At 52.1% G+C, this 23534-nt stretch overlaps 1 protein-coding gene and 1 long non-coding RNA gene across 2 annotated transcripts in view; one reads left to right on the top strand and one right to left on the bottom strand.

Moving 5' to 3' along the window:
* The window catches only part of NCAPG2 (non-SMC condensin II complex subunit G2), an 83518-nt gene extending 70425 nt beyond the window's left edge, over window positions 1-13093 (bottom strand). Inside the window, exons 1-2 of the mRNA XM_064366991.1 lie at window positions 13013-13093; window positions 5489-5605 (exon numbers count right to left, since the gene is read on the bottom strand). Coding sequence (XP_064223061.1) covers window positions 5489-5566 — 78 coding nt within the window. The 5' untranslated portion in view covers window positions 5567-5605; window positions 13013-13093. The remainder of the gene's footprint in view (window positions 1-5488; window positions 5606-13012) is intronic.
* Window positions 13094-13750: 657 nt separating this feature from the next.
* LOC135270806 (uncharacterized) lies at window positions 13751-14797 on the top strand. Its single transcript, XR_010338960.1, has 2 exons — window positions 13751-14147; window positions 14238-14797. It is a non-coding gene; the product is annotated as an uncharacterized LOC135270806 (long non-coding RNA).
* The last annotated feature ends 8737 nt before the right edge of the window (window positions 14798-23534 follow it).

Below are 23534 nucleotides of genomic sequence, written 5' to 3'. Positions count from 1 at the left end.
TTTTTGTAAAGCAAAATGAGTTTGTGTTTTAAGCTAACTTATTATAAAAGATTTTTAAAGTTTAATTTTTTAAAAATTTTATCGAGTAAAACAGTTAGAGTAAGCTAAAGTTAATTTATTATTGAAGAAAAGTGTTTTTTATAAATTTACTATAGCCCAAGTATAATGTTTATAGTCTACCGTAGTGTACGACGAGCATGAGGCCTTCATATTTACTCACTACTCACTTACTCAAAGAACGACTTCCAGTGCTGCAACCTCCAGTCATAGTAAGTACCCTATTCAGGTGTATCACTCTTTATGTTTTACGCTGTATTTTTACCGTACCTTATCCTGTTTAGATACACATTTACCACTGTGTTATAAAACTGTGCCTACAGTATCCAGTACAGTGTGGGTAACTCCCGCATGGGCACCGAGGAAGAACTGTGCAGACTGCAGGCACAATTAGTGCCTGAAGCATAACTCACTGCTTACTATATCTAGCTTGTATATATAATCACACTTAGTCCCGTATAATCTTTCTATATAATCATATAACTCACTGCTTACTATATCTAGCTTATATATATAATCACACTTAGTCCCATATAATCTTTCTATATAATCATATAACTCACTGCTTACTTATATCTAGCTTGTATATATAATCACACTTAGTCCCATATAATCTTTCTATATAATCATATAACTCTCTGCTTACTATATCTAGCTTATATATATAATCACACTTAGTCCCGTATAATCTTTCTATATAATCATATAACTCACTGCTTACTTATATCTAGCTTGTATATATAATCACACTTAGTCCCATATAATCTTTCTATACAATCATATAACTTACTGCTTACTATATCTAGCTTGTATATATAATCACACTTAGTCCCATATAATCTTTCTATATAATCATACAACTCACTGCTTACTATATCTAGCTTGTATATATAATCACACTTAGTCCCATATAATCTTTCTATATAATCATATAACTCACTGCTTACTATATCTAGCTTGTATATATAATCACACTTAGTCCCATATAATCTTTCTATATAATCATACAACTCACTGCTTACTATATCTAGCTTGTATATATAATCACACTTAGTCCCGTATAATCTTTCTATACAATCATATAACTTACTGCTTACTATATCTAGCTTGTATATATAATCACACTTAGTCCCATATAATCTTTCTATATAATCATATAACTCACTGCTTACTATATCTAGCTTGTATATATAATCACACTTAGTCCCATATAATCTTTCTATATAATCATATAACTCACTGCTTACTATATCTAGCTTGTATATATAATCACACTTAGTCCCATATAATCTTTCTATATAATCATATAACTCACTGCTTACTATATCTAGCTTATATATATAATCACACTTAGTCCCATATAATCTTTCTATATAATCATATAACTCACTGCTTACTATATCTAGCTTGTATATATAATCACACTTAGTCCCATATAATCTTTCTATATAATCATATAACTTACTGCTTACTATATCTAGCTTGTATATATAATCACACTTAGTCCCGTATAATCTTTCTATATAATCATATAACGGATGTAGTCGGAGCTGTACCGACACATTTAGTGCTGATTTATAGAATCCTTCCATAGAACCATATAGTAGTTTGTAGAAGGAGGAATGCCTAGAGCAGTCACAGAACAGAAGCAGTACATGGGAAAACGGCAAGACCAGGACGAGAACCAAAGACCCAGGCGGCGGCGGCCCTGCCTGAAAGGGCACACACTCTATGGCAGGCTTGGAGCAAGAGCCTCTCCTCCTGATAGAGGAGTTGTAGCACCTTGCATGAAGTTCCTGTGGAAAGTCGGCCTCAGGCCTGAGATCCCGCAAATAACCGGGGGAGAAGAACCTGTCTGGTGTCACCAATCACGGCAACTGTACACCCTGTCAGTCTTTTCTGTGCTGGCTCAAATCATCCTCCCATAAATATCTTAAGAGAAGAGCACAGGTCTGTCAGCTCCCACTGCACTGGCTTACAGTGTCCTTCTATTAGAAACCCTTTGAAGTCTCCAGCCCCCAGATAAGAAGTGTCGTGCACGACACCTGCTGCACACAGCCCACCTCCTTGCCTCAGTGACCTAATGGGGGTGGACCCCTTTTCTGTACACGAACCTCTACTACTGTGCATGGCACGGCCCTCTACTGCACACGGCCCACCTCTCTGCCCAGGTGACATGATGGGGTGGCCCCCTCGCTTGTGACTCACGTGATTATGTGCGCCCTGTTACTAAGCCTATAGATGATGACCTCACTCACAACCCTGCCCCCTGCTTGTACCCAATAAATACAGATGCTTCTGGGCATTTGGGACCTTGCCTGTCTCCGCTCATAGGTGGCATGGCCCCCCAAGTCCAGCTGCTCTTCTCCAGTTCTTCAGTGTCCTGTCTCTTTACTTTTCAGATCCTGCACCTCAGCACAGCATAAGGGACACCCCACGACCCTGTGGGGCCAACAGCCCTACAGTACAGTAACACGTTATATAGGTTTGTAGCCTAGAATGGTACTGTACCAACTAACCCAGGTGTATAAGTGGGCTGCTCCCCACTGTGTGTATGTAAGCACACTTTACGATAGTCTCACAACAATGAAATTACCTAATGATGCATTTTTCAGAACATATCCTCAGCAAGAATCACCTGACTGTACCAACTCTGATCAAATATCATCTCTGAGGTTTTCTTTAGCCACTCCATCATTCCCAGCTTCTACTTGCTTGATTAGTAGTAGTTAGTAGTAGTATCTTTTTGGTTTTTTTTTTTTTTGAGACAGGGTCTTGCTTTGTCACCCAGGCAGGAGTGCAGTTGCACAATCATAGCTCACTGCAACCTCAAACTCCTGGCCTCAAACGATCCTCCTGCCTCAGCCTCCTAAAGCTCTGGGATTACAGGCGTGAGTCACTGCACCCAGCCTCTACCTGCTTTAATATTTATATATGTGTCTTGTTTTTCTTCCTCTACTTTTAGAACATAAACCCCATTTGTGCAGAAACTTTGCTTTGTGTGTACTATGACCCCAACTCTCAGTGCAGTGTCTGGCATACAGAAGGCATTCAGGGCACGTTTGTTAAATGACGGAATTCTCCTCATTGCTGTGTCCCACTCCCCATCACTGATTCTCCAAGAAGGACAAGGGCACATGGTATAATCAATTCTGCCGTGCATCACGTGGTTTCATCAAGCTGACAAGAAATTTAACCAGGTGAATGCAGAAAACTGCACCCACTGACTGGAGCCACCAGGACCCCATGAAACGTATCTGACACCTAGCAGCTCAGTGCATTCACACCTGGGCCGCACGTTGTGCCCCACCCCACTTCACTGTGCTCTCTAATGCCCCCTATTCCCCTCTGCCCAGCTTGCCTTTTTCTCCTCTGTTCTACCTCATTTTCTTCCTCTTACACACAGAGGAGCAGGTGTACCCTGGAAGCATAGGCACCCACTTCCAACTATACACTTTAAATATTTTTCAAGCTAAAGTGCCATGCTTACTATAGTATTTATGTATTTCTTAGTGATTTGACATCTAAAATTATGCTGCTGTTTTATTAGGTTCCTATCTGTTTTTAACGTGTTACCGGCAAAATTTTTCAGTGTTGCCCCTCAACCTCCATTTTCCCCATAATCTCTGGGTTTTTTTTAACCAATTCTGCAGAGTGCAGTGATTGTTGGCAATGCACGTGTGGGATTACAACAGAACTAATCAAACTTGGAGAGGTTTCCCTGATAAGCCTCAAACTGATTTAAGTTCTTATCAAATTAAACTATGGGAAAACATCATAATTATATAAAATGACATTTATGTCATTCAACTTGATGAAACCACATGATGCACAATCCTACAAATTTTCATTTTTACCTTTAAGAGCTACACAGTGACCAGGTACTAAGCTGAACTGTTAAGTGTCAATAAAGCTTATTGATAAACTAGAGTTAACGCCTCGTTAGTATAAGGACTAATTCGGAATTCTCCTGAGATGTCTGCTGGCTGCCCAGCAGCACTGCAAAGGCTGGTTGGCACACGACGGGGGTGGCTGGAAACGGTGCACAGCAGAAGGGCACTTGTCACTGTGACCGCCAGTGTGATTCTGACTTACGATTTTTATCTCTGATTTTCAATTTAGTTTGCTGTGATTTTGTTGACATTATGGTATGCACTTTGCAACAGCAATCTTTTAGACTTTAAAATGTGTATATATTGCATTTCCAATACAAGCTATATACACTGCTACTGCTAAAGCAAACATTTATATAACATCTAACTAATTTGCTCTTATAAACACTTCTATGGTGACAAGATGCCTGTGAGTTTGTGATTATTTTTAAGTTTACAGGGTATCATTTTATAAGACCAAAACATACAAGCTCATTTCTCTTATAAAGAAAACCAATTTCTTAACTGTTACTAGTAACAAATTCATTATTAGATTCTTCTCTAATTCTTTGTTGTCACTAGTTTGATTCTCACCACATAATAAGAACAAGTGAGACAAGTATGCTAAGATACTTTTGTATTTCAGAGTCTGTGCCTCCAATGCTGGCTTCCTCAGAGCTCTGTCCGAGGCCCTTTTCTCTGAAACACTAGAGAAATAACCGAAGGCATTCCCACGACTTAGGTTTCCATGCCCAACCTGTCTCTAGCCCAGGCCTTTCCCCTGGTATTGAGACTTGCAGGTCTGACTACTGGCCCTCTGTTGGTGCACATCCCACCAGCAGTCATCTACCACCTCCAAAATGGAACCACCTTCTCCCTTGAATCCACCCTCTTCCCACAATCAAGAGCTTGCTGAATGGAATTACACAGTCAGATGCCTGGGCCCTCCCCCATATCCAATCAATCCAACAATGCCGTCACTCTACTTCCAAGCAGCCTCCCATTTCCAGTTCCTAATGCAACCATCTTCATGAAAAGCAGGACCTAAGAGGTTAGTCTCTTAAATATATCCCTTTGACATACTTTTCACTTGAAGCCAAAGGAATATTTCCAAAAAGCAAACCATATTTTTGTCCTTACCTCTAATTTGTCCACTGGTTCTCTCTCCTCTTCTGCTCTCTTTCTCCCTTGCCAGCTTCAAGCACGTGGTAAAGGCCCACATAGCCTAACCGCTAGCCTCATCTTCTGCCTTCCTGCTGAACTTCAAATTCAAACACAACAAGCCTTCTCTAGTCCTCAGAGTAACCTTCTTGGTTAGATGGGTCCTTCCCCACAACAGCCCTCTTTGACTGGTTAACTTCTGTTTATCTTTTATATCTTAGCTTAGCCCACCAGCAGGTGGATTTGAGTACAAAGGGTTTGGTTTTCTTCTTTCAAATAAACATTGGTCTCTAAGGATTCACTGAGATAACTATGTTTTGTTTGGAGACATAATGATTTTAGAACATATTTTATATTCACAGTCAAAAATCACAACAAAACTAAAACATGAAACTTACATCAAGTTGAACAAATTGCAAAAACTCTCCAACCAGCTCCTTAGACACGGCTTGTACAAATGTCTCACGTTTTTCCATGACAGATGGAACTGTTCAAATGGCATTTATTTTTTAACCCTAGTGGAAAACACAATCATACTGAAACGCTTGCAAATAAATCTTTTCCTACAAGATCTAATTTGATATTAACATCCAAGAACTGCAAGAAAATTCCTGAACCACGTATAGTAGACAGTTTTTAAAAATATTCTGACATAAAACAAGTTATGATATTTGAAAAACAATTTACTTATTTCCTTTACTGGGGATGTTAATATCATGACATTAATGATATTTTATCAACAACTGTTAATAAGATTACCAACTAAGGAGGGAGAAATCCAAATAGCCTTAGGAAGGTCACCGCCATCTCTCCCTTTTTAGTACCTTAGGAAGATGCTGTCTTGGCAGATCTGAGTTGATTCAACAAAAGAATAATCTGATCCCAGCTGCTAGATTCTGAAGATGCTCCCTTTCAAAAGGCCATTCCTCCATCAAAAAAAATCCCACTGTTAGTGTCATTCTGTTATTCAAAGTGAGATGGAGAACAGCAGCCCTGGGGTCACCTGGGATCTTGTTAGACCATTCATTAGGCACGCTCAACCACAGCACCCTCCTCCCAACCCTTCGGGATAATGAGCTCAAGGGACTTTGTAAACCTTCCATCCTGCCTGTGTTTTTCCAGGAAATTCTATTTCATATTCAGAACACCTGGAGCTATTGGTGCCCTACTCAAAAGATACCATCCTAAAGATGAGGTAATAGCAAATGACGGGACATATTTGCAGTAGGACCGCCCCCACCTTAAAAATAAAACTACTTGCACCATTATAAATAGAGCAATATGAGAAATTACTGGCAGTAATTATGGGGATAGAGAGTCATCTTAAACATATACTAGATTTTAATGTCTAAATTGAACAAAGCAGAAAATAACCTCAGTGTAATGACTCCCCGCATAAGTTAACAGTAAAGTCTGGTCACCTCATTCCTAAGTCCAATGGCTGAACTATGAACTATACTCACGTACCACATAAAAATCAGTCAACAACAGATCATATATATGACGGTGGCCCCATACGATTATAATACCTTCACTGTGCCTTTTCTGTGCTCAGATATGGTTAGCTGTACAAATACTACTGTGTTACAGTTGCCTACAGTATTCAGTACAGTAACATTCTAGGGGCAGCAGGTGCCACCATCCAAATACAGCCTACGTGTGCAGGCTACACCATCTAGGTGCAGGCGAGCGCACTCTGTGATGTTCATGCAATGATAAAATTGTCCAAGGACAACGTGTCTCCCTCTTTAAATCAAGCATGGCTGGCACACTTTTTACCGACAAAGAAAACGAGGAGGAAAGGGAGAGTGGCCAGCAGCAAGCATAAAGAATAGTGGCCAGGACAAATTCATGATTTTAGGAAAATAATCCAACAAGGTACAGCAAACACATGCAGTCATACATCTGGCAAGGGTGTGAACACTCTCCCCTTTTTCAGAGTCGGGTCACTTTTCTTGTTTGCTATATTTCCAAGTGTACCTCATTGGCATTTTAGTCCAACATACAGTAATATACTTCCTCTAGACTACCAAACTTGTTCTATTAGTGACTGTAATTTTTTAACAGTTTTCTATCTCTCAAAGCGGCAATATTCCATGTTCCTTGTACCATACGTGCATAAGACCTCAGCCCTGCAGCCAGAATGCTACTTTCAAGGTAAGAAGTCACCTCAACATCCAGTTATCAGTCCAAAGAGGAGGCAACTCTTTGCACAGGTCTGGTACTGAATCAAGACGGGCATTAAAAAGAACAAATCCCTGGAACCTTCTCACCACCTGTGACTTCCCACTCCGTCCCCAAACTCCTTCCTCATGGACACAAGAGGCACCAAAACAGCAGCAAGACTTCAGGTGACTAATGTCTCTGAGGCCAAGGCCCATGTCCACAGCTGGGGGAATAGTTTCTGAGGGCAGTGCCCACACCCAGAACTCAGGGGGACTCTGAGGACAGTGCCGACACCCAGGGCTGAGGAGACACTCTCTGAGGGCAGTGCGCATGCCCAGGGCTGAGGGGACCCTCTCTGAGGGCAGTGCCGACACCCAGGGCCGAGGAGACATTCTCCGAGGGCAGTGCCCATGCCCAGGGCCGAGGGGACTCTCTCCGAGGGAAGTGCCCATACCCAGGGCTGAGGGGACTCTCTCCGAGGGCGGTGCCCATGCCCAGTGCTGAGGGGACTCTCTCCGAGGGCGGTGCCCATGCCCAGGGCTGAGGGGACTCTCTCCGAGGGCGGTGCCCATGCCCAGTGCTGAGGGGACTCTCTCCGAGGGCGGTGCCCATGCCCAGGGCTGAGGGGACTCTCTCCGAGGGCGGTGCCCATGCCCAGGGCTGAGGGGACTCTCTCCGAGGGAGGTGCCCATGCCCAGGGCTGAGGGGACTCTCTCCGAGGGAAGTGCCCATGCCCAGGGCTGAGGGGACTCTCTCCGAGGGCAGTGCCCATGCCCAGGGCTGAGGGAACTGTCTCTGAGGGAAGTGCCCATGCCCAGGGCTGAGGGGACTCTCTCTGAGGGAAGTGCCCATACCCACGGCTGAGGGGACCCTCTCTGAGGGCAGTGCCCGTACCCAGGGCTGAGCGGACTCTGAGGGCAGTGCCCATGCCCAGGGCTGAGGGGACTCTCTCTGAGGGCAGTGCTGATACCCAGGGCTGAGGGGACCCTCTCTGAGGGCAGTGCCCGTACCCAGGGCTGAGGGGACCCTCTCTGAGGGCAGTGCCCACACCCAGGGCTGAAGGGACTCTCTCAGTGCAGTGCCCACGCCCAGGGCTGAGGAGAACCTCTCTGAGGGCAGTGCCCATACCCAGGGCTGAGGGGACCCTCTCTGAGGGCAGTGCCCGTACCCAGGGCTGAGGGGACTCTCTCTGAGGGCAGTGCCCACGCCCAGGGCTGAGGGAAACCTCTCTGAGGGCAGTGCCCACGCCCAGGGCTGAGGGGACTCTCTCTGAGGGCAGTGCCCACACCCAGGGCTGAGGAGACACTCTCTGAGGGCAGTGCCCACGCCCAGGGCTGAGGGGACTCTCTCTGAGGGCAGTGTCCACGCCCAGGGCTGAGGGGACTCACTCTGAGGGCAGTGCCCACGCCCAGGGCTGAGGAGACACTCTCTGAGGGCAGTGCCCACGCCCAGGGCTGAGGAGACACTCTCTGAGGGCAGTGCCCACGCCCAGGGCTGAGGGGACTCTCTGAGGGCAGTGCTCACGCCCAGGGCTGAGGAGACACTCTCTGAGGGCAGTGCCCACGCCCAGGGCTGAGGGGACTCTCTGAGGGCAGTGCTCACGCCCAGGGCTGAGGAGACCCTCTCTGAGGGCAGTGCCCGTACCCACGGCTGAGGGGACCCTCTCTGAGGGCAGTGCCCGTACCCAAGGCTGAGGGGACTCTCTCTGAGGGCAGTGCCCACGCCCAGGGCTGAGGGGAACCTCTCTGAGGGCAGTGCCCACGCCCAGGGCTGAGGGGACTCTCTCTGAGGGCAGTGCCCACGCCCAGGGCTGAGGAGACACTCTCTGAGGGCAGTGCCCACGCCCAGGGCTGAGGGGACTCTCTCTGAGGGCAGTGTCCACGCCCAGGGCTGAGGGGACTCACTCTGAGGGCAGTGCCCACGCCCAGGGCTGAGGAGACACTCTCTGAGGGCAGTGCCCACGCCCAGGGCTGAGGAGACACTCTCTGAGGGCAGTGCCCACGCCCAGGGCTGAGGGGACTCTCTGAGGGCAGTGCTCACGCCCAGGTCTGAGGAGACACTCTCTGAGGGCAGTGCCCACGCCCAGGGCTAAGGGGACTCTCTGAGGGCAGTGCTCACGCCCAGGGCTGAGGAGACACTCTCTGAGGGCAGTGCCCACGCCCAGGGCTGAGGGGACTCTCTGAGGGCAGTGTCCACGCCCAGGGCTGAGGGGACTCTCTCTGAGGGCAGTGCCCACGCCCAGGGCTGAGGGGACTCTCTGAGGGCAGTGCCCACGCCCAGGGCTGAGGCGACTCTCTCTGAGGGCAGTGTCCACGCCGAGGGCTGAGGGGACTCACTCTGAGGGCAGTGCCCACGCCCAGGGCTGAGGGGACCCTCTCTGAGGGCAGTGCCCACGCCCAGGGCTGAGGAGACACTCACTGAGGGCAGTGCCCATGCCCAGGGCTGAGGGGACTCTCTCTGAGGGCAGTGTCCACGCCCAGGGCTGAGGGGACTCACTCTGAGGGCAGTGCCCACGCCCAGGGCTGAGGAGACACTCTCTGAGGGCAGTGCCCACGCCCAGGGCTGAGGGGACTCTCTCTGAGGGCAGTGTCCACGCCCAGGGCTGAGGGGACTCACTCTGAGGGCAGTGCCCACGCCCAGGGCTGAGGAGACACTCTCTGAGGGCAGTGCCCACGCCCAGGGCTGAGGAGAAACTCTCTGAGGGCAGTGCCCACGCCCAGGGCTGAGGAGACTCTCTCTGAGGGCAGTGCCCACGCCCAGGGCTGAGGAGACTCTCTCTGAGGGCAGTGCCCACGCCCAGGGCTGAGGGGACACTCTCTGAGGGCAGTGCCCACGCCCAGGGCTGAGGGGACTCTCTCTGAGGGCAGTGTCCACGCCCAGGGCTGAGGGGACTCTCGCTGAGGGCAGTGCCCACGCCCAGGGCTGAGGGGACTCACTCTGAGGGCAGTGCCCACGCCCAGGGCTGAGGAGACACTCTCTGAGGGCAGTGCCCACGCCCAGGGCTGAGGAGACACTCTCTGAGGGCAGTGTCCACGCCCAGGGCTGAGGGGACTCACTCTGAGGGCAGTGCCCATGCCCAGGGCTGAGGGGACTCTCTGAGGGCAGTGCCCACGCCCAGGGCTGAGGGGAACCTCTCTGAGGGCAGTGCCCACGCCCAGGGCTGAGGGGACTCACTCTGAGGGCAGTGCCCACGCCCAGGGCTGAGGGGACCCTCTCTGAGGGCAGTGCCCACGCCCAGGGCTGAGGGGACCCTCTCTGAGGGAAGTGCCCACGCCCAGGGCTGAGGGGACCCTCTCTGAGGGCAGTGCCCACGCCCAGGGCTGAGGGGACCCTCTCTGAGGGAAGTGCCCACGCCCAGGGCTGAGGGGACCCTCTCTGAGGGCAGTGCCCACGCCCAGGGCTGAGGGGACTCTCTCTGAGGGCAGTGCCCACGCCCAGGGCTGAGGAGACACTCTCTGAGGGCAGTGCCCACGCCCAGGGCTGAGGAGACACTCTCTGAGGGCAGTGCCCACGCCCAGGGCTGAGGAGACTCTCTCTGAGGGCAGTGTCCACGCCCAGGGCTGAGGCGACTCTCTCTGAGGGCAGTGCCCACGCCCAGGGCTGAGGAGACACTCTCTGAGGGCAGTGTCCACGCCCAGGGCTGAGGGGACTCTCTCTGAGGGCAGTGCCCACGCCCAGGGCTGAGGAGACACTCTCTGAGGGCAGTGCCCACGCCCAGGGCTGAGGAGACACTCTCTGAGGGCAGTGCCCACGCCCAGGGCTGAGGAGACACTCTCTGAGGGCAGTGCCCACGCCCAGGGCTGAGGAGACACTCTCTGAGGGCAGTGCCCACGCCCAGGGCTGAGGGGACTCTCTCTGAGGGCAGTGCCCACGCCCAGGGCTGAGGAGACACTCTCTGAGGGCAGTGCCCACGCCCAGGGCTGAGGGGACTCTCTCTGAGGGCAGTGCCCACGCCCAGGGCTGAGGAGACACTCTCTGAGGGCAGTGCCCACGCCCAGGGCTGAGGAGACTCTCTCTGAGGGCAGTGCCCACGCCCAGGGCTGAGGAGACACTCTCTGAGGGCAGTGCCCACGCCCAGGGCTGAGGGGACTCTCTCTGAGGGCAGTGCCCACGCCCAGGGCTGAGGAGACACTCTCTGAGGGCAGTGCCCACGCCCAGGGCTGAGGGGACTCTCTCTGAGGGCAGTGCCCACGCCCAGGGCTGAGGAGACACTCTCTGAGGGCAGTGCCCACGCCCAGGGCTGAGGAGACTCTCTCTGAGGGCAGTGCCCACGCCCAGGGCTGAGGAGACACTCTCTGAGGGCAGTGCCCACGCCCAGGGCTGAGGAGACACTCTCTGAGGTCAGTGCCCACGCCCAGGGCTGAGGAGACACTCTCTGAGGGCAGTGCCCACGCCCAGGGCTGAGGAGACTCTCTCTGAGGGCAGTGCCCACGCCCAGGGCTGAGGCGACTCTCTCTGAGGGCAGTGCCCACGCCCAGGGCTGAGGAGACACTCTCTGAGGGCAGTGTCCACGCCCAGGGCTGAGGGGACTCTCTCTGAGGGCAGTGCCCACACCCAGGGCTGAGGAGACACTCTCTGAGGTCAGTGCCCACGCCCAGGGCTGAGGAGACACTCTCTGAGGGCAGTGCCCACGCCCAGGGCTGAGGAGACTCTCTCTGAGGGCAGTGCCCACGCCCAGGGCTGAGGAGACACTCTCTGAGGGCAGTGCCCACGCCCAGGGCTGAGGAGACTCTCTCTGAGGGCAGTGCCCACGCCCAGGGCTGAGGGGACTCTCTCTGAGGGCAGTGTCCACGCCCAGGGCTGAGGGGACTCACTCTGAGGGCAGTGCCCACGCCCAGGGCTGAGGAGACACTCTCTGAGGTCAGTGCCCACGCCCAGGGCTGAGGAGACACTCTCTGAGGGCAGTGCCCACGCCCAGGGCTGAGGAGACTCTCTCTGAGGGCAGTGCCCACGCCCAGGGCTGAGGCGACTCTCTCTGAGGGCAGTGCCCACGCCCAGGGCTGAGGAGACACTCTCTGAGGGCAGTGTCCACGCCCAGGGCTGAGGGGACTCTCTCTGAGGGCAGTGCCCATGCCCAGGGCTGAGGGGACTCTCTCCGAGGGAAGTGCCCACGCCCAGGGCTGAGGGGACTCACTCTGAGGGCAGTGCCCACGCCCAGGGCTGAGGAGACACTCTCTGAGGGCAGTGCCCACGCCCAGGGCTGAGGGGACCCTCTCTGAGGGCAGTGCCCACGCCCAGGGTTGAGGGGACCCTCTCTGAGGGCAGTGCCCACACCCAGGGCTGAGGCGACTCTCTCTGATGGCAGTGCCCATACCCAGGGCTGAGGGGACCCTCTCTGAGGGCAGTGCCCACACCCAGGGCTGAGGCGACTCTCTCTGAGGGCAGTGCCCACGCCCAGGGCTGAGGGGACTCTCTCTGAGGGCAGTGCCCGCGTCCGGGGCTGAGGGGACTCTCTGAGGGCAGTGCCCGCGTCCGGGGGTGGGGGACGCTGAGAGCGGCGCCGCGCGCGGGGCTGGGATTTCCCTCCGACGTGGACGGGAAGGACGGGCGTCGCCGCGGTGGGCAGAGGGGTGGCCCGGGGCCCCCGGTTCCGTCCGGCCAATCAGAGGCAGCACTGCCCGCGCTCAGGCCGGCCACCTCCTTAGAGGAGCGGAGGCCGGGACCCCGACCCGCCCAGGAGGCGCTTCCAGCCCGATCACCGCCGCCTCCCAGCCCCCGCTCTGAACCCAATCCCGGATCCGCACCACAACTCTCACCTGGGCTCCCGGACCCGCCGTTTCCCGCGCTCGGACCAGATTCAAACGCACCCGCCGGCGCCCCAGATGCGCCCCGCCCTCCCGGTCGTCATCAAGCGCCGCTCTCGCGAGAGCTGGGCGACGAGAGCCCCGGGCCCCGCCCCGCGGCCGCTCCGCCCCGCCTCCAGGTCACGCCCCGCCCACACGCCCGGCCGGCCTCCTCCGGTCTATGTCCCGCCTCTTGGGGTGCGGCCTCGGCTGCTTAGCCCAGTGCTCTGCCGCGCACAGCGGAACGCGCACGCGCGGTGCCACAGCTGGGCGCCACGCACAGTGCGCGCGCCGACGAAAACTGCGCGCTCGTGCGCGTCCTGCGGCCTCCGCGGAAGGAGCGCGCGGTCCAGGAGAGGGCGGGGCGGTGGCGCGAGCGTTGCGAGCGGGCGGTGCTGGAGGAAGGAGAGGAAGGGAGGGACGGGGACGGGAAGGAGAGGAAGGGAGGGACGGGGACGGGAAGGAGAGGAGGTTTGGGGCCAGGAGAAGCCGCGGGGCCGCGTCTGGAGCCCCGGGAGGACCCCACCCCACCCCGGCCCGGCCCCGCCCCCGTGACCGCCCTCCCTGCCGAGGGGGCACCTGTCCGGGTGTTCCGCAGCCTGCACCTGGTAGGTGCGCACTGGGCAGTTGCTGCCCCCGCAGGTGCCTCCTCTGCGGTTGCGCCTCCAGCAGGTGCGGCCCCAGCAGGTCAGCTGCCCATAGGGTGAAGAGGGAGAGGCCTTGTCGGGACCCTGGAAGGCGCCCAGCTGTGAAGGAGTAGCAGCAACATCATTCAGTTCTTTGGACTTAAATGCCAGAATCACATCTTGATCTAGCAAATCTTTTACTTTGTGTCAGCGAATAACTTGATTGGGCGTTCCCAATTTTTATTGAAAGCAGATTCTTAGAAAACGGTTCTCTTTACCACCGTGCTCTCCATCCCTCTGCGGGGACTTGGCCTTCCCTGCAGCTATGTTCTTTCATGCTTGAGATGTCTACAGTGGTATCTGTTGTCCTGGCTGAACTCAAAACAGAGGTCTTGGCGAGATTGAAGCCGCTGCCACTGTGGGAGCACAGCACCACCCAACAGGAACATCCTGGGAGCCACAAGTGCAATCGTAAATTTCTAGTGAGCACATTAGAAAAATAAAAATAAATAGGTGACATTAATTTTTAAATGTGTTTTATTTATTTTTATTTATTTTTTTTTTTTTTTCAGATGGAGTTTCGCTCGTTACCCAGGCTGGAGTGCAATGGCGCGATCTCGGCTCACCGCAACCTCCGCCTCCCGGATTCAGGCAATTCTCCTGCCTCAGCCTCCTGAGTAGCTGGGATTACAGGCACGCGCCACCATGCCCAGCTAATTTTTGTATTTTTAGTAGAGACGGGGTTTCACCATGTTGACAAGGATGGTCTCGATCTCTTGACCTCGTGATCCACCCGCCTCGGCCTCCCAAAGTGCTGGGATTACAGGCGTGAGCCACCGCGCCCGGCCTAAATGTGTTTTATTTAGCCTAGTATATCAAAAATGTTCATATTATTGTTGGAAAATCATTTCAACAAGTAATATAAAATTATAGCAGGTAGAGGACTGGTTTACTAGGAAACAGTGAAGCAAGGCAGGCTGCAGAGGGGAGAGGAGACCCACTCAGAGCCTGCTGAATCCGGGACAGCAGGCTGCTGAATCCTGTGGTGATCCCGGCAGCTTTGGAGGGCCTGCAGCCCACACACTGACTGATATATGGTATGTTACAGGGACTTGTCACTTTGGGTTAGGCTGGGCCACCACAGGGCCTGATGGTCCAACTTGGGTAATCACTAGGGGGAGGGAAACTGAGGCATGAGGCAGCTACCTGGGTTTGGGGAGGGCTGGGTTTAGCCTGGTTCTCTGAAATAGATACCCTAAGCTGTGAAGCCTTCCTCTTGAAGGGTTGAGGTGGGCAGTGCACAGGATCCAAGCCGCCCAGGGTGGGTCACAGCCCAGGCCCTTCCAGGGTGTCACTCCTCTCCCCCTTGCGTTGCAAGGAGCCCTCCTGCCTGGGAGCTTGTTCTTTGGAGGGTGCTGAGCCTAAATATGCCACAGTCAAGTCAACATTCCTGCCCCACTGGCTTGGTTACAGGGCTCTCACGTTGGGGAGGGGAGCCCTATAACCGCCTTGCACGTTCCCCTGGATTTGCTGGTATTTTGCACTCCCTAACACCTGCCAATAAAGACTGTCTACACTGGAAAAAAAAAAAAAGTGGCCGATATCTAACATCACCTAGTTCATCCTCAGGCTGCAGCCACCTCTGACCTCCTCCACCGCCCTTACATAGACGTCTCCTTCCCTGCAGTTCCTTGAATTTTGGTGCCCCCCCCACCTTCTCACTGCATTCTTCTCAGCAATTTCCTTCACATCCAAGGTGCAAACTGCCACCTTCGAGCAGTAACCTCTGCATCTGGATTTGTAGGACGGTTATTTCTGAACTCCAGAATTTTTCTTCTTCTTCTTTTTTAATATAATCGAACGCCAGAACTTTCAACAGCTCACTGCCTTCTCCCACGCTGATGCTGACATGCATCCCAAACGGAAATCGTCTCCCCTCCCACCCCGAATCCTGCCCCTTTCCTTATGCTTGTCTCTCCTCCAATCAGCCATCTGTTTGTTCCTGGTGGTTCTGCTTCGGAATAGGAATAATGTCTCAAGTTACGCATATGAGCTCTGAAGCTGCACCACCTGAGCTAACCTGGTTCTGTGCTCACTAGCTGGTGACCTTCGACAGGCCATGGATGACAGCCTCAGTTTCCTCATCTATCAAAGGGGACCTACTTAAGTACTGAGCCTCCTCTAGGGAGTTGTTACGAGGCCTAAATGTCTGTGTAGTGCAGCGCTCACAGCTGCCGGCTCCATACGAGGCTGTGGCCGGACCAGAGGTACCACAAGTGGCTTCCACTGCGGGCACCAGCATCTGGACAAGGGGAATATGGTGGTGCCCGAAAGCTCAGAGATGCCAGGAACCACAGAGCCCCAGAGGGGATTACGGTGTGTCACAGCCTGCGAGGTCTGGGTTCCCAGAAGGGTCACAGGTCTTCTCTCCTTCTCATCACCCACAGCATCATGAGCAGGGGGTCGTGTTTCTGGGGCAGCGTGTTACAGCTCATTTGGCCCCACTGCCCCACTGCAGTCCATGGCTCCTAGGCTGGCCTGGCCCCACTGCTGTTTCCCGTTGCATGGGGTGGCCGTTGAGCACCAACAGGGGGTGGGAGGGCTATACCGTTATAGCTCTGGCTTGAGAAATCCCAAGGTCTGGGCCCCTAGAAGGCTCACCATTCTTCACTCCCTCAGTCTGGTAACTGTCACCACCCGCAGCTTGGTGAGCTGGCCAGGAACGTGTTACAGCCACTTTAACTCCCACCTGCAGCTCCACAAGCCGGCTGGGAAAGTATTACAGCTCCCTTTGCTCCCAACATTCTGCAGGTTCCAAGTTCTTGTTCCACATCCAGGAAGAATGAGGTTAGGCAGACAACTGGCGGGTGAGCAAGGAAGAGCTGGCCAAACAGCTCTCAGCAGAGAGGAGACTCGAAGCAGGTAGCTCCTACCCAAAGGCAGGTAGTCCCAACCAGTGTCCTGAGTCTGGCTGTCTGGGGGTTTTATGGGCTCAAAAAGGAAGAAGGGCATGCTGATTGGTCCATGGACAGGAGGAAATGCATGCTGATTGGCCCATGGACAGGCCTGGAAAAATCACCACTTGATTGGCTGAAAGGCATCTGAACACCCAGCCCTCTGCTCCAAAGGAAACCATTCTTATCAGCTTCTCAGAAACCCTTCCCCTGCCTATATAAGAAAATACAAGATTTATAATTATGATAATTATAACATGGAAAATAAGCTAAACCAACAAGAAGTCATTAGCTAGGAACTTCATGGAATCCTAGTTAAAATAACCATTTCAAAGCCACTCTGGGCAAAACCGCACAGTGCAGGGCAGCTATGAGGGCTCTGTCACACCAGAGGCAGGGTCTCCAGGGTCACACAGGGCCCAGAGTGGGCCACTGGCTCCAGGAAGGGGAGGAGTCTCTCGGGCACATGGGAAGCTGTATTTGTCTGTTCTCATACTGCTGTAAAGAAATACCCGAGGACTGGGTAATTTAAAAAGGAACGAAGTTTAATTGACTCACAGTTCTGCGTCACTGTGGAAGGGTAAGTAAACACGGTCTTCTTCACAAGGAGGTAGGAGCGAGAAGTGGAAGGAGCAAGGGGAAAGAGCCCCTTATAAAACCATCAGATCTCGTGAGAACTCACTGTCAGGAGAACAGCATGGAAGAAAGCACGCCCATGATTCAATTACCTCCACCTGGCCTCTCCCTTCACACGTGTGGATTATGGGAATTATGGGGATTACAATTCAAGATGAGATTTGGGTGTGGACACAGCCAAACTATCAGAAGCTGTTGCAGAAACATTTTTTTCCTTTTTGTGGTTTTGTATTGTATTGTCTCTAAACGTTTGAACCTGGGAATGTGGATGTTTGATCCGAAAAGTAGAAGAACTACAGAAAACTCAAAAGTGCTTTGGCAGCTGGGGGCCCACATCGCTCCTGCCTGGGTGCTGCACCAGCAACCCCAGAGCAACTCCTGCTAACCCAGGCTGCACAGCCACACTTAGGGAGAGCTTGAGAAGGGGCGGAGAGTGTCCCCGACTGACAGTGAAGGGAGGGGAATGGTGGGCAAGCCGAGCTCTCAAGTGGCCTGTGTGGAGCAGGGCCCTCTGGACTCCATGGGAGGTCCTGTTTGGTGCAAGTGGTTTTCTTTCCCCTCTTAGGTTGTAATTCCTCTTTAATATGATCCCCGGTTTTTCTGCAAAGGAATTTTTATACACAACCTACAGTTGTGACCTAGAGAAGACTGCAGGGGTAAAGGTGAAGAGGAAGGTGAGCAGCACAGCCCCAACCCCGCTGAGGTCCTGGGGAAGAAGCGGCATGGGTCCAGGGATGCAGAGCTCAGGCACGGGGTGTGAGCTGAGGGAGATCTCCTTAGTGGTTACTCAAAAGAGAACAAGGTAAGAGTCAAGGGCAAACGTTTTCAACTACGGCTGCCCACGAAAACTACTTGAGCTACTTCAAAAATACTAAGGGCCAGGTTTCCTCCAGGCCAATTCGATCACATCAGTCAATTTAACCGGGGATTCAGTGGGCACGCGCATTGTTTAACCTCCCCAGGTGACTCTAATGCACAGGTTAGAAGAAACTAATCTCAGAAAACATGGAAAAAGAGGAAACGTGAATGACTCAAGTATACAATCAATAAAGCTGAGCTTCCTGCCCCAGGCGGGACGTGCAACAGCTGAGAATCAGACTGCGGGGTGAGGGGCTCCTCCACACCCGCCCCAGCCAGGGGTCAACGCCGGACAATCACCGTCCTCTCAAAGCTCAAAGCGGACACAACCCAAGTGTCCATCAACAGACAGATGGACAAACACCGTGGGGTCTATCCCACAATAGAATGTGACTCAGCTGTAGAAGGAATGAAGCTCTCACTCGCTGCAGTGCAGATGGCCCTTGAAACGTCACGCTTGGAGCGAGAAGCCAGACACAAAGGTCACGGATTGTTTGAATCCATTACGTGGAATGTCCACATGACTCTAAAACCCACAGAGGCAGGAAGCAGATTAGGTGTTGCCAGAGACTGAGGAGAGGGGATGGGGGGTGACTACTAAGGGCCGCGGTTCTGGGGTGACAAAAGTCATCTAAAATTAGATAGCGGTCACGGTTGCACAACCTTGTGCGTACACTAAAGACCACACAATTGTATATTTCAAAGGGTGAATTTTATGGTATGAAACTGTATCTCAATAAAGCTATTAAAAATTCACAACCCTGTGCAGTGAGTGGCTCATGCCTACAATCCCAACACTATGGGGCAAGCACTTCGAGGATCCCGGGCATGCCCAAGACTGCCCAGGCCAATGGGCTAAAATAGCAATCTTTAAAAGTGCCTGAAGGTGGCCAGGCGTGGTGGCTTACGCCTGCAACGCCAGCACTTTGGGAAGCTGAGACGGGCAAATCACGAGGTCAGGAGTTCGAGACCAGCCTGGCCAATATGGTAAAACCCCGTCTCTACTAAAAATACAAAAATTAGCCAGGCTTGGTGGCGTGCACCTGTAGTCCCAGCTACTCAGGAGGCTGAGGCAGAAGAATCGCTTGAACCCGGGAGGCAGGGGTTCTCACTAGCTGAGATCACACCACTGCTCTCTATCCTGGGTGACAGGGCAAAATAATAATAATAAATATATAAATAAAATGCCTGAAGGGACTGTTTAACTTGGACTTTAAAACACAACACATTAAGAATTACAGAATTACTGAACCCTTTGGCACAAACTCTATGCATACCAATGAAGTTAGCTTAAGCACACACTAGCTGCAAATGACATGTATGTGTCACTAAAATGATCTACCCGACCAAGGAGGCTCTCAACAGCACACCATGGGCGGCTGCTGTCCCTGGCTGCCTGCTTCCCTAGGCCTGCCCTCTGCACTCCCCTCACATGCTGTGTCCTTTATACCGGATGCTCAGAGCAGGGGCCGTGAGGACACACTCAGAGCTCTGTCGGGACCCAGGAAGTCTTGGCCATCTTAACAGTGAGCTTCAGCGCCTTCTCATCCTGACACTAAGGGTTAACAAAACCCTAATTCACAGGGTTTGAATGAAATGAAACCTGATGTACTGTGCAGCTAATAAGGCTGATGGTAGGGCACTTGGGAGGGCCCCAACAATGTGTCCAGGTAGCCATGTCTTTTGGTAAAATTTGCAGAAGAAAGATATTTTAACTGCAGCTGCTTGTGACTTTTGTCTCTCTGCTTTTCCTGCATGTGGGTGGGGACTGGCTGAGGAAGAGCTGAGCTGGGACTGCACTTGGCTTGTGTCTATGGCATACGCTCATGTGGTCTGCAGGCCCTGCCGTGAGAAGCTAAGTCCCTGCCGGCTTTCCTGGTGTAGAAATGTCTCCCAGGAGCACTCTCGCACCTCGTGCCTATCTCCTGGTGCTGTAACAAAGGTGTGCCCATGGGCCTTTCAGGTCATAGCTAGCTGATGAAAATAGTATGTTCTAATGGTGCTGAAACTACTGGGTACACATATGAAAAAAAATCTGACCCCATCTTGTGCCATCCAACAGCAGCTAACTCAAAATGGATCAGAAACCCACCTCTAAAGCTCAAACTGCAAAATGCCTACAAACTTCCTTCTCTTAAACGAGGAACCTGGAAAATGTGAGCCTGACCATTGTCGGGCCCTTGCCAGCTGCCTGTCAGCACTCGCTCCCAGGATTCGGGCAAATGTGGCGACCCTCGCAATCAAGCCTGGCCTGTCCGCTTCCCGGCCTCTGCAGTGCCCTGGACAACTGCAAAGTCCCACGGATCCTCCCCGCTTCTCCTCCTTCCGAGCTCTGCAGCCCCACCCGTCGTCCACTCGCTCCTCTCCTCCCTAGAGAAACCTCACCTGCCCCGCAGATCTCAGCTAAGATGTAATTTCCCTCAGGATACTGAGCCCTCGGTCTCAGAAATGCCCTCTCCACCCCAGCCCGGCCTCTGAGTGCCCTGGACTGGTCACAGCTTGTCCCAGGGCTTCTAATTATGTATTTACACACAGTGCTTACTGTGTATCGTTCCCCAGCACTTAGCACAGCACCCCAGCACCCCAGCACCCCAAATGCAGCAGTTGCTCACTGAATGGATGGATAGAGGAATTCCTGCCCACGGGGTGAGGGAGTCATTTGGCAGAGCCAGAGGAGGAAACGGGGTCACAACAGGGCGGTGCGTGGGTCAGGGAGAGGTTCCGGAGCACGGCTGTCCTGGTGCTTCCTCATACACCATTTACATTTGATGACGTCAACTAGTGATTTCTATTCGGTATTCGGCCACTGACCCCTTGGTCAGAAATCAGTGCCCTTTTTATAACGTTTTCTCTACTTAAAAGTAAGACTTGTGGCCGGGTGCGGTGGCTCACACCTGTAATCCCAGCACTGTGGGAGGCCGAGGTGGGCGGATCACCTGAGGTCAGGAGTTTGAGACTAGCCTGGCCAATGTGGAAAAACCTCATCTCTACTAAAATTACAAAATTAGCCGGGCACGGTGGCGCATGTCAGTGGTCCAGCTGCTTGGGAGGCTGAGGTAGGAGAATCGCTTGAACCCGGGAGGTGGAAGTTGTGGTGAGCCGAGACTGCGCCACTGCACTCCAGCCTGGGTGACAGGAGCAAAACTCCATCTCAAAAAAAAAAAAAGACTTGTCTTTTGTAGTCTTTTCCAGGAACATACATTTTAAGAGCATCTACTGTATATGGCCGAGCAATTAGTCTTGTCTTATCCGAATTCAGTGCCCTCTGTCCTCTTTTATAATTTTATATCATATATTCTGTCTATCCAATATTCTGTTGGCTGTTTTCCTGTATGATCCTTTATGGAATAGAGAAACTGTCATTATTGGCCATTATGGGATAATTAAATTTAAGGTATGATCCAAATATTTCTGTGATGTTGAGATACAGTTTTGTAAAGTAACTGAAGTCCAGTGTCATCAACCCAGTTAATCTTATTAAGGATGATTTCATCGTAATTATTTTGTTGGATTTAGATTTGGCTGAACTTCTGGCTTACAGCTTTGTGGGTAACTGCCATTCTGCTGCGTCTACTGCACAGGCTGGTGGGGTCTGCTGTGTTCTTGCCGTGTTGGCTCAGCCACCAGCCGTGAGACCTTGGGCAAGTCATTTTCTCTAAGCGCCGGAATCCTCACCTGTAATAAGAGATAGAGCTGAAATAACTAGAATTACACAACACTCCACAGAAACAAATGGAATCTGGTGCATCTCCAAGCTTTAGGGGTTTAAAAGCTTCAATGGGATGGCTGGGCACGGTGGCTCACACCTGTAATCCCAGCACTTTCAGAGGCTAACGTGGGCAAAGCACTTGAGGTCAGGAGTTCAAGACCAGCCTAACCAACACGGTGAAACCCTAGCTCTACTGAAAATCTAAAAATTAGCCAGGTGTGGTGGTGGGTGCCTACTGTAATCCCAGCTACTTGGGAGGCTGAGGCAGGAGAATCGCTTGAACCCGGGAGGCAGAGGTTGCAGTGAGCTGAATTGTGCCACTGCACTCCCCACTGGGCGACAGAGCAAGACTCTCTCAAAAAACTAAAATAAATAAATGCAAGCTGCAATGTATCAGCAGCGACTGTAACACCACCTGGTGGAATCAAGGATCCTCTTGAGGTGAGAAAGGGCTTCGGTTACCTGCCGTGGAGGGACCTCCACAGGTGACCTTGGGAAACCCGTTCCGTGTGTGCACATATCACAAGTGTGCTAAGGTGTCTGGCTGCATCGGTACAGGAAAGGCATTCTTTCACCCACTCACGTCCTCCGCTCCGGACAGCTGCGGAAGGTGAGACACAAACAGAAGAAAGCAAAAACGCCTATCACGGCCCATAGAGCATAAAGGGAACAAGAGGGAAGGGGAGAGGAAGGGTCCCAAGACCAGGAGCGCAGCCAGAAAGGTGGTTCCTCAGGGCCTGAGGCCTCCAGTGCCTCCCAGAGAACAAAGACGGGGTCTGGGCTCACAGTCTGCAGCAAGGCTGTCCCTGCTTGTCCTGGAAGAGAAGCTGATAACTCTCATCAACCTGGTGCCTATGTACATTTCCAGGGACCACGGGCCAGGGAGATGGAGGATCCCGATACAGACTCCTGACCAGCAGCCGCGTGAGTCCTCTTTGCTTAGACACGTAGGCTGTTCCACCAACATCTCAAATATCCCCAAGGAGTGGGAGTCTGAAATGTCCTTCAGAAGGAGATGGTTAATGGGTGCACAAAAATTCCGTTAGAAGCAGTAAGAGCTAGTGTTTGGTAGCACAATAGGACGACTATGGTTAACAGTCATTGATTCTGTATTTCAAAATAACTAAAAGTGAAATTGGAATGTTCTGTGAAAGGAAAATAAACTCTCAGGACCTCTTACTCAGCCAAAGGGAAAAGTGAGGCCTGGGAAGGGAACAGCAAAAACTGCCTTTCTCTCTTGTTCAAAAGCAGACAATGGCAGGGTGGAGTCCCCCCTGACTCCCCGGGGGCCTCCCTCAACGGACAATATAAATTAGCAGCTTGTCTTCACCGGTCTGGACAAAGAAGACAATCACCCGTCCACCTACCCCCAGACCCAGGCCTATTCCACTCCCTCCTCACTGTAGGTAAAGAGCAGATTTACTGCCCAGCGCAAGACAAGGCTCACTGGCTGTTCCTCTTCCCCTCGCGCCCAGCTCTTCACCCTGTAAACATTGAAGTCCTCAAAACCCTCCCTGTTACTTTTCCATCCCCGCAGGCATTTATCCTTTGTGTTACAAGCAAGCCAGTTACACCTCAGAGTCCTCTTTGGAAAAAGCATGGGACACAGATCCTGTGGTGGCCTGTGTCTCTTTTTCCTGGGTGTGTCCTCAACCTTGGCAAAATAAGCTGCTAAGTCCACTGGACAGTTCCTAACACAAAGAGGTAATACA

The sequence above is a fragment of the Aotus nancymaae genome, unplaced genomic scaffold, assembly GCF_030222135.1.
Source record: "Aotus nancymaae isolate 86718 unplaced genomic scaffold, 86718_ANA_hifiasm-v0.15.2.pri h1tg000002l, whole genome shotgun sequence".
NCBI classification, from domain to species: domain Eukaryota; kingdom Metazoa; phylum Chordata; class Mammalia; order Primates; family Aotidae; genus Aotus; species Aotus nancymaae.
The sequence above is the reverse complement of the archived record's forward strand: the minus strand, read 5'-3'. Positions and strand labels throughout refer to the sequence as shown.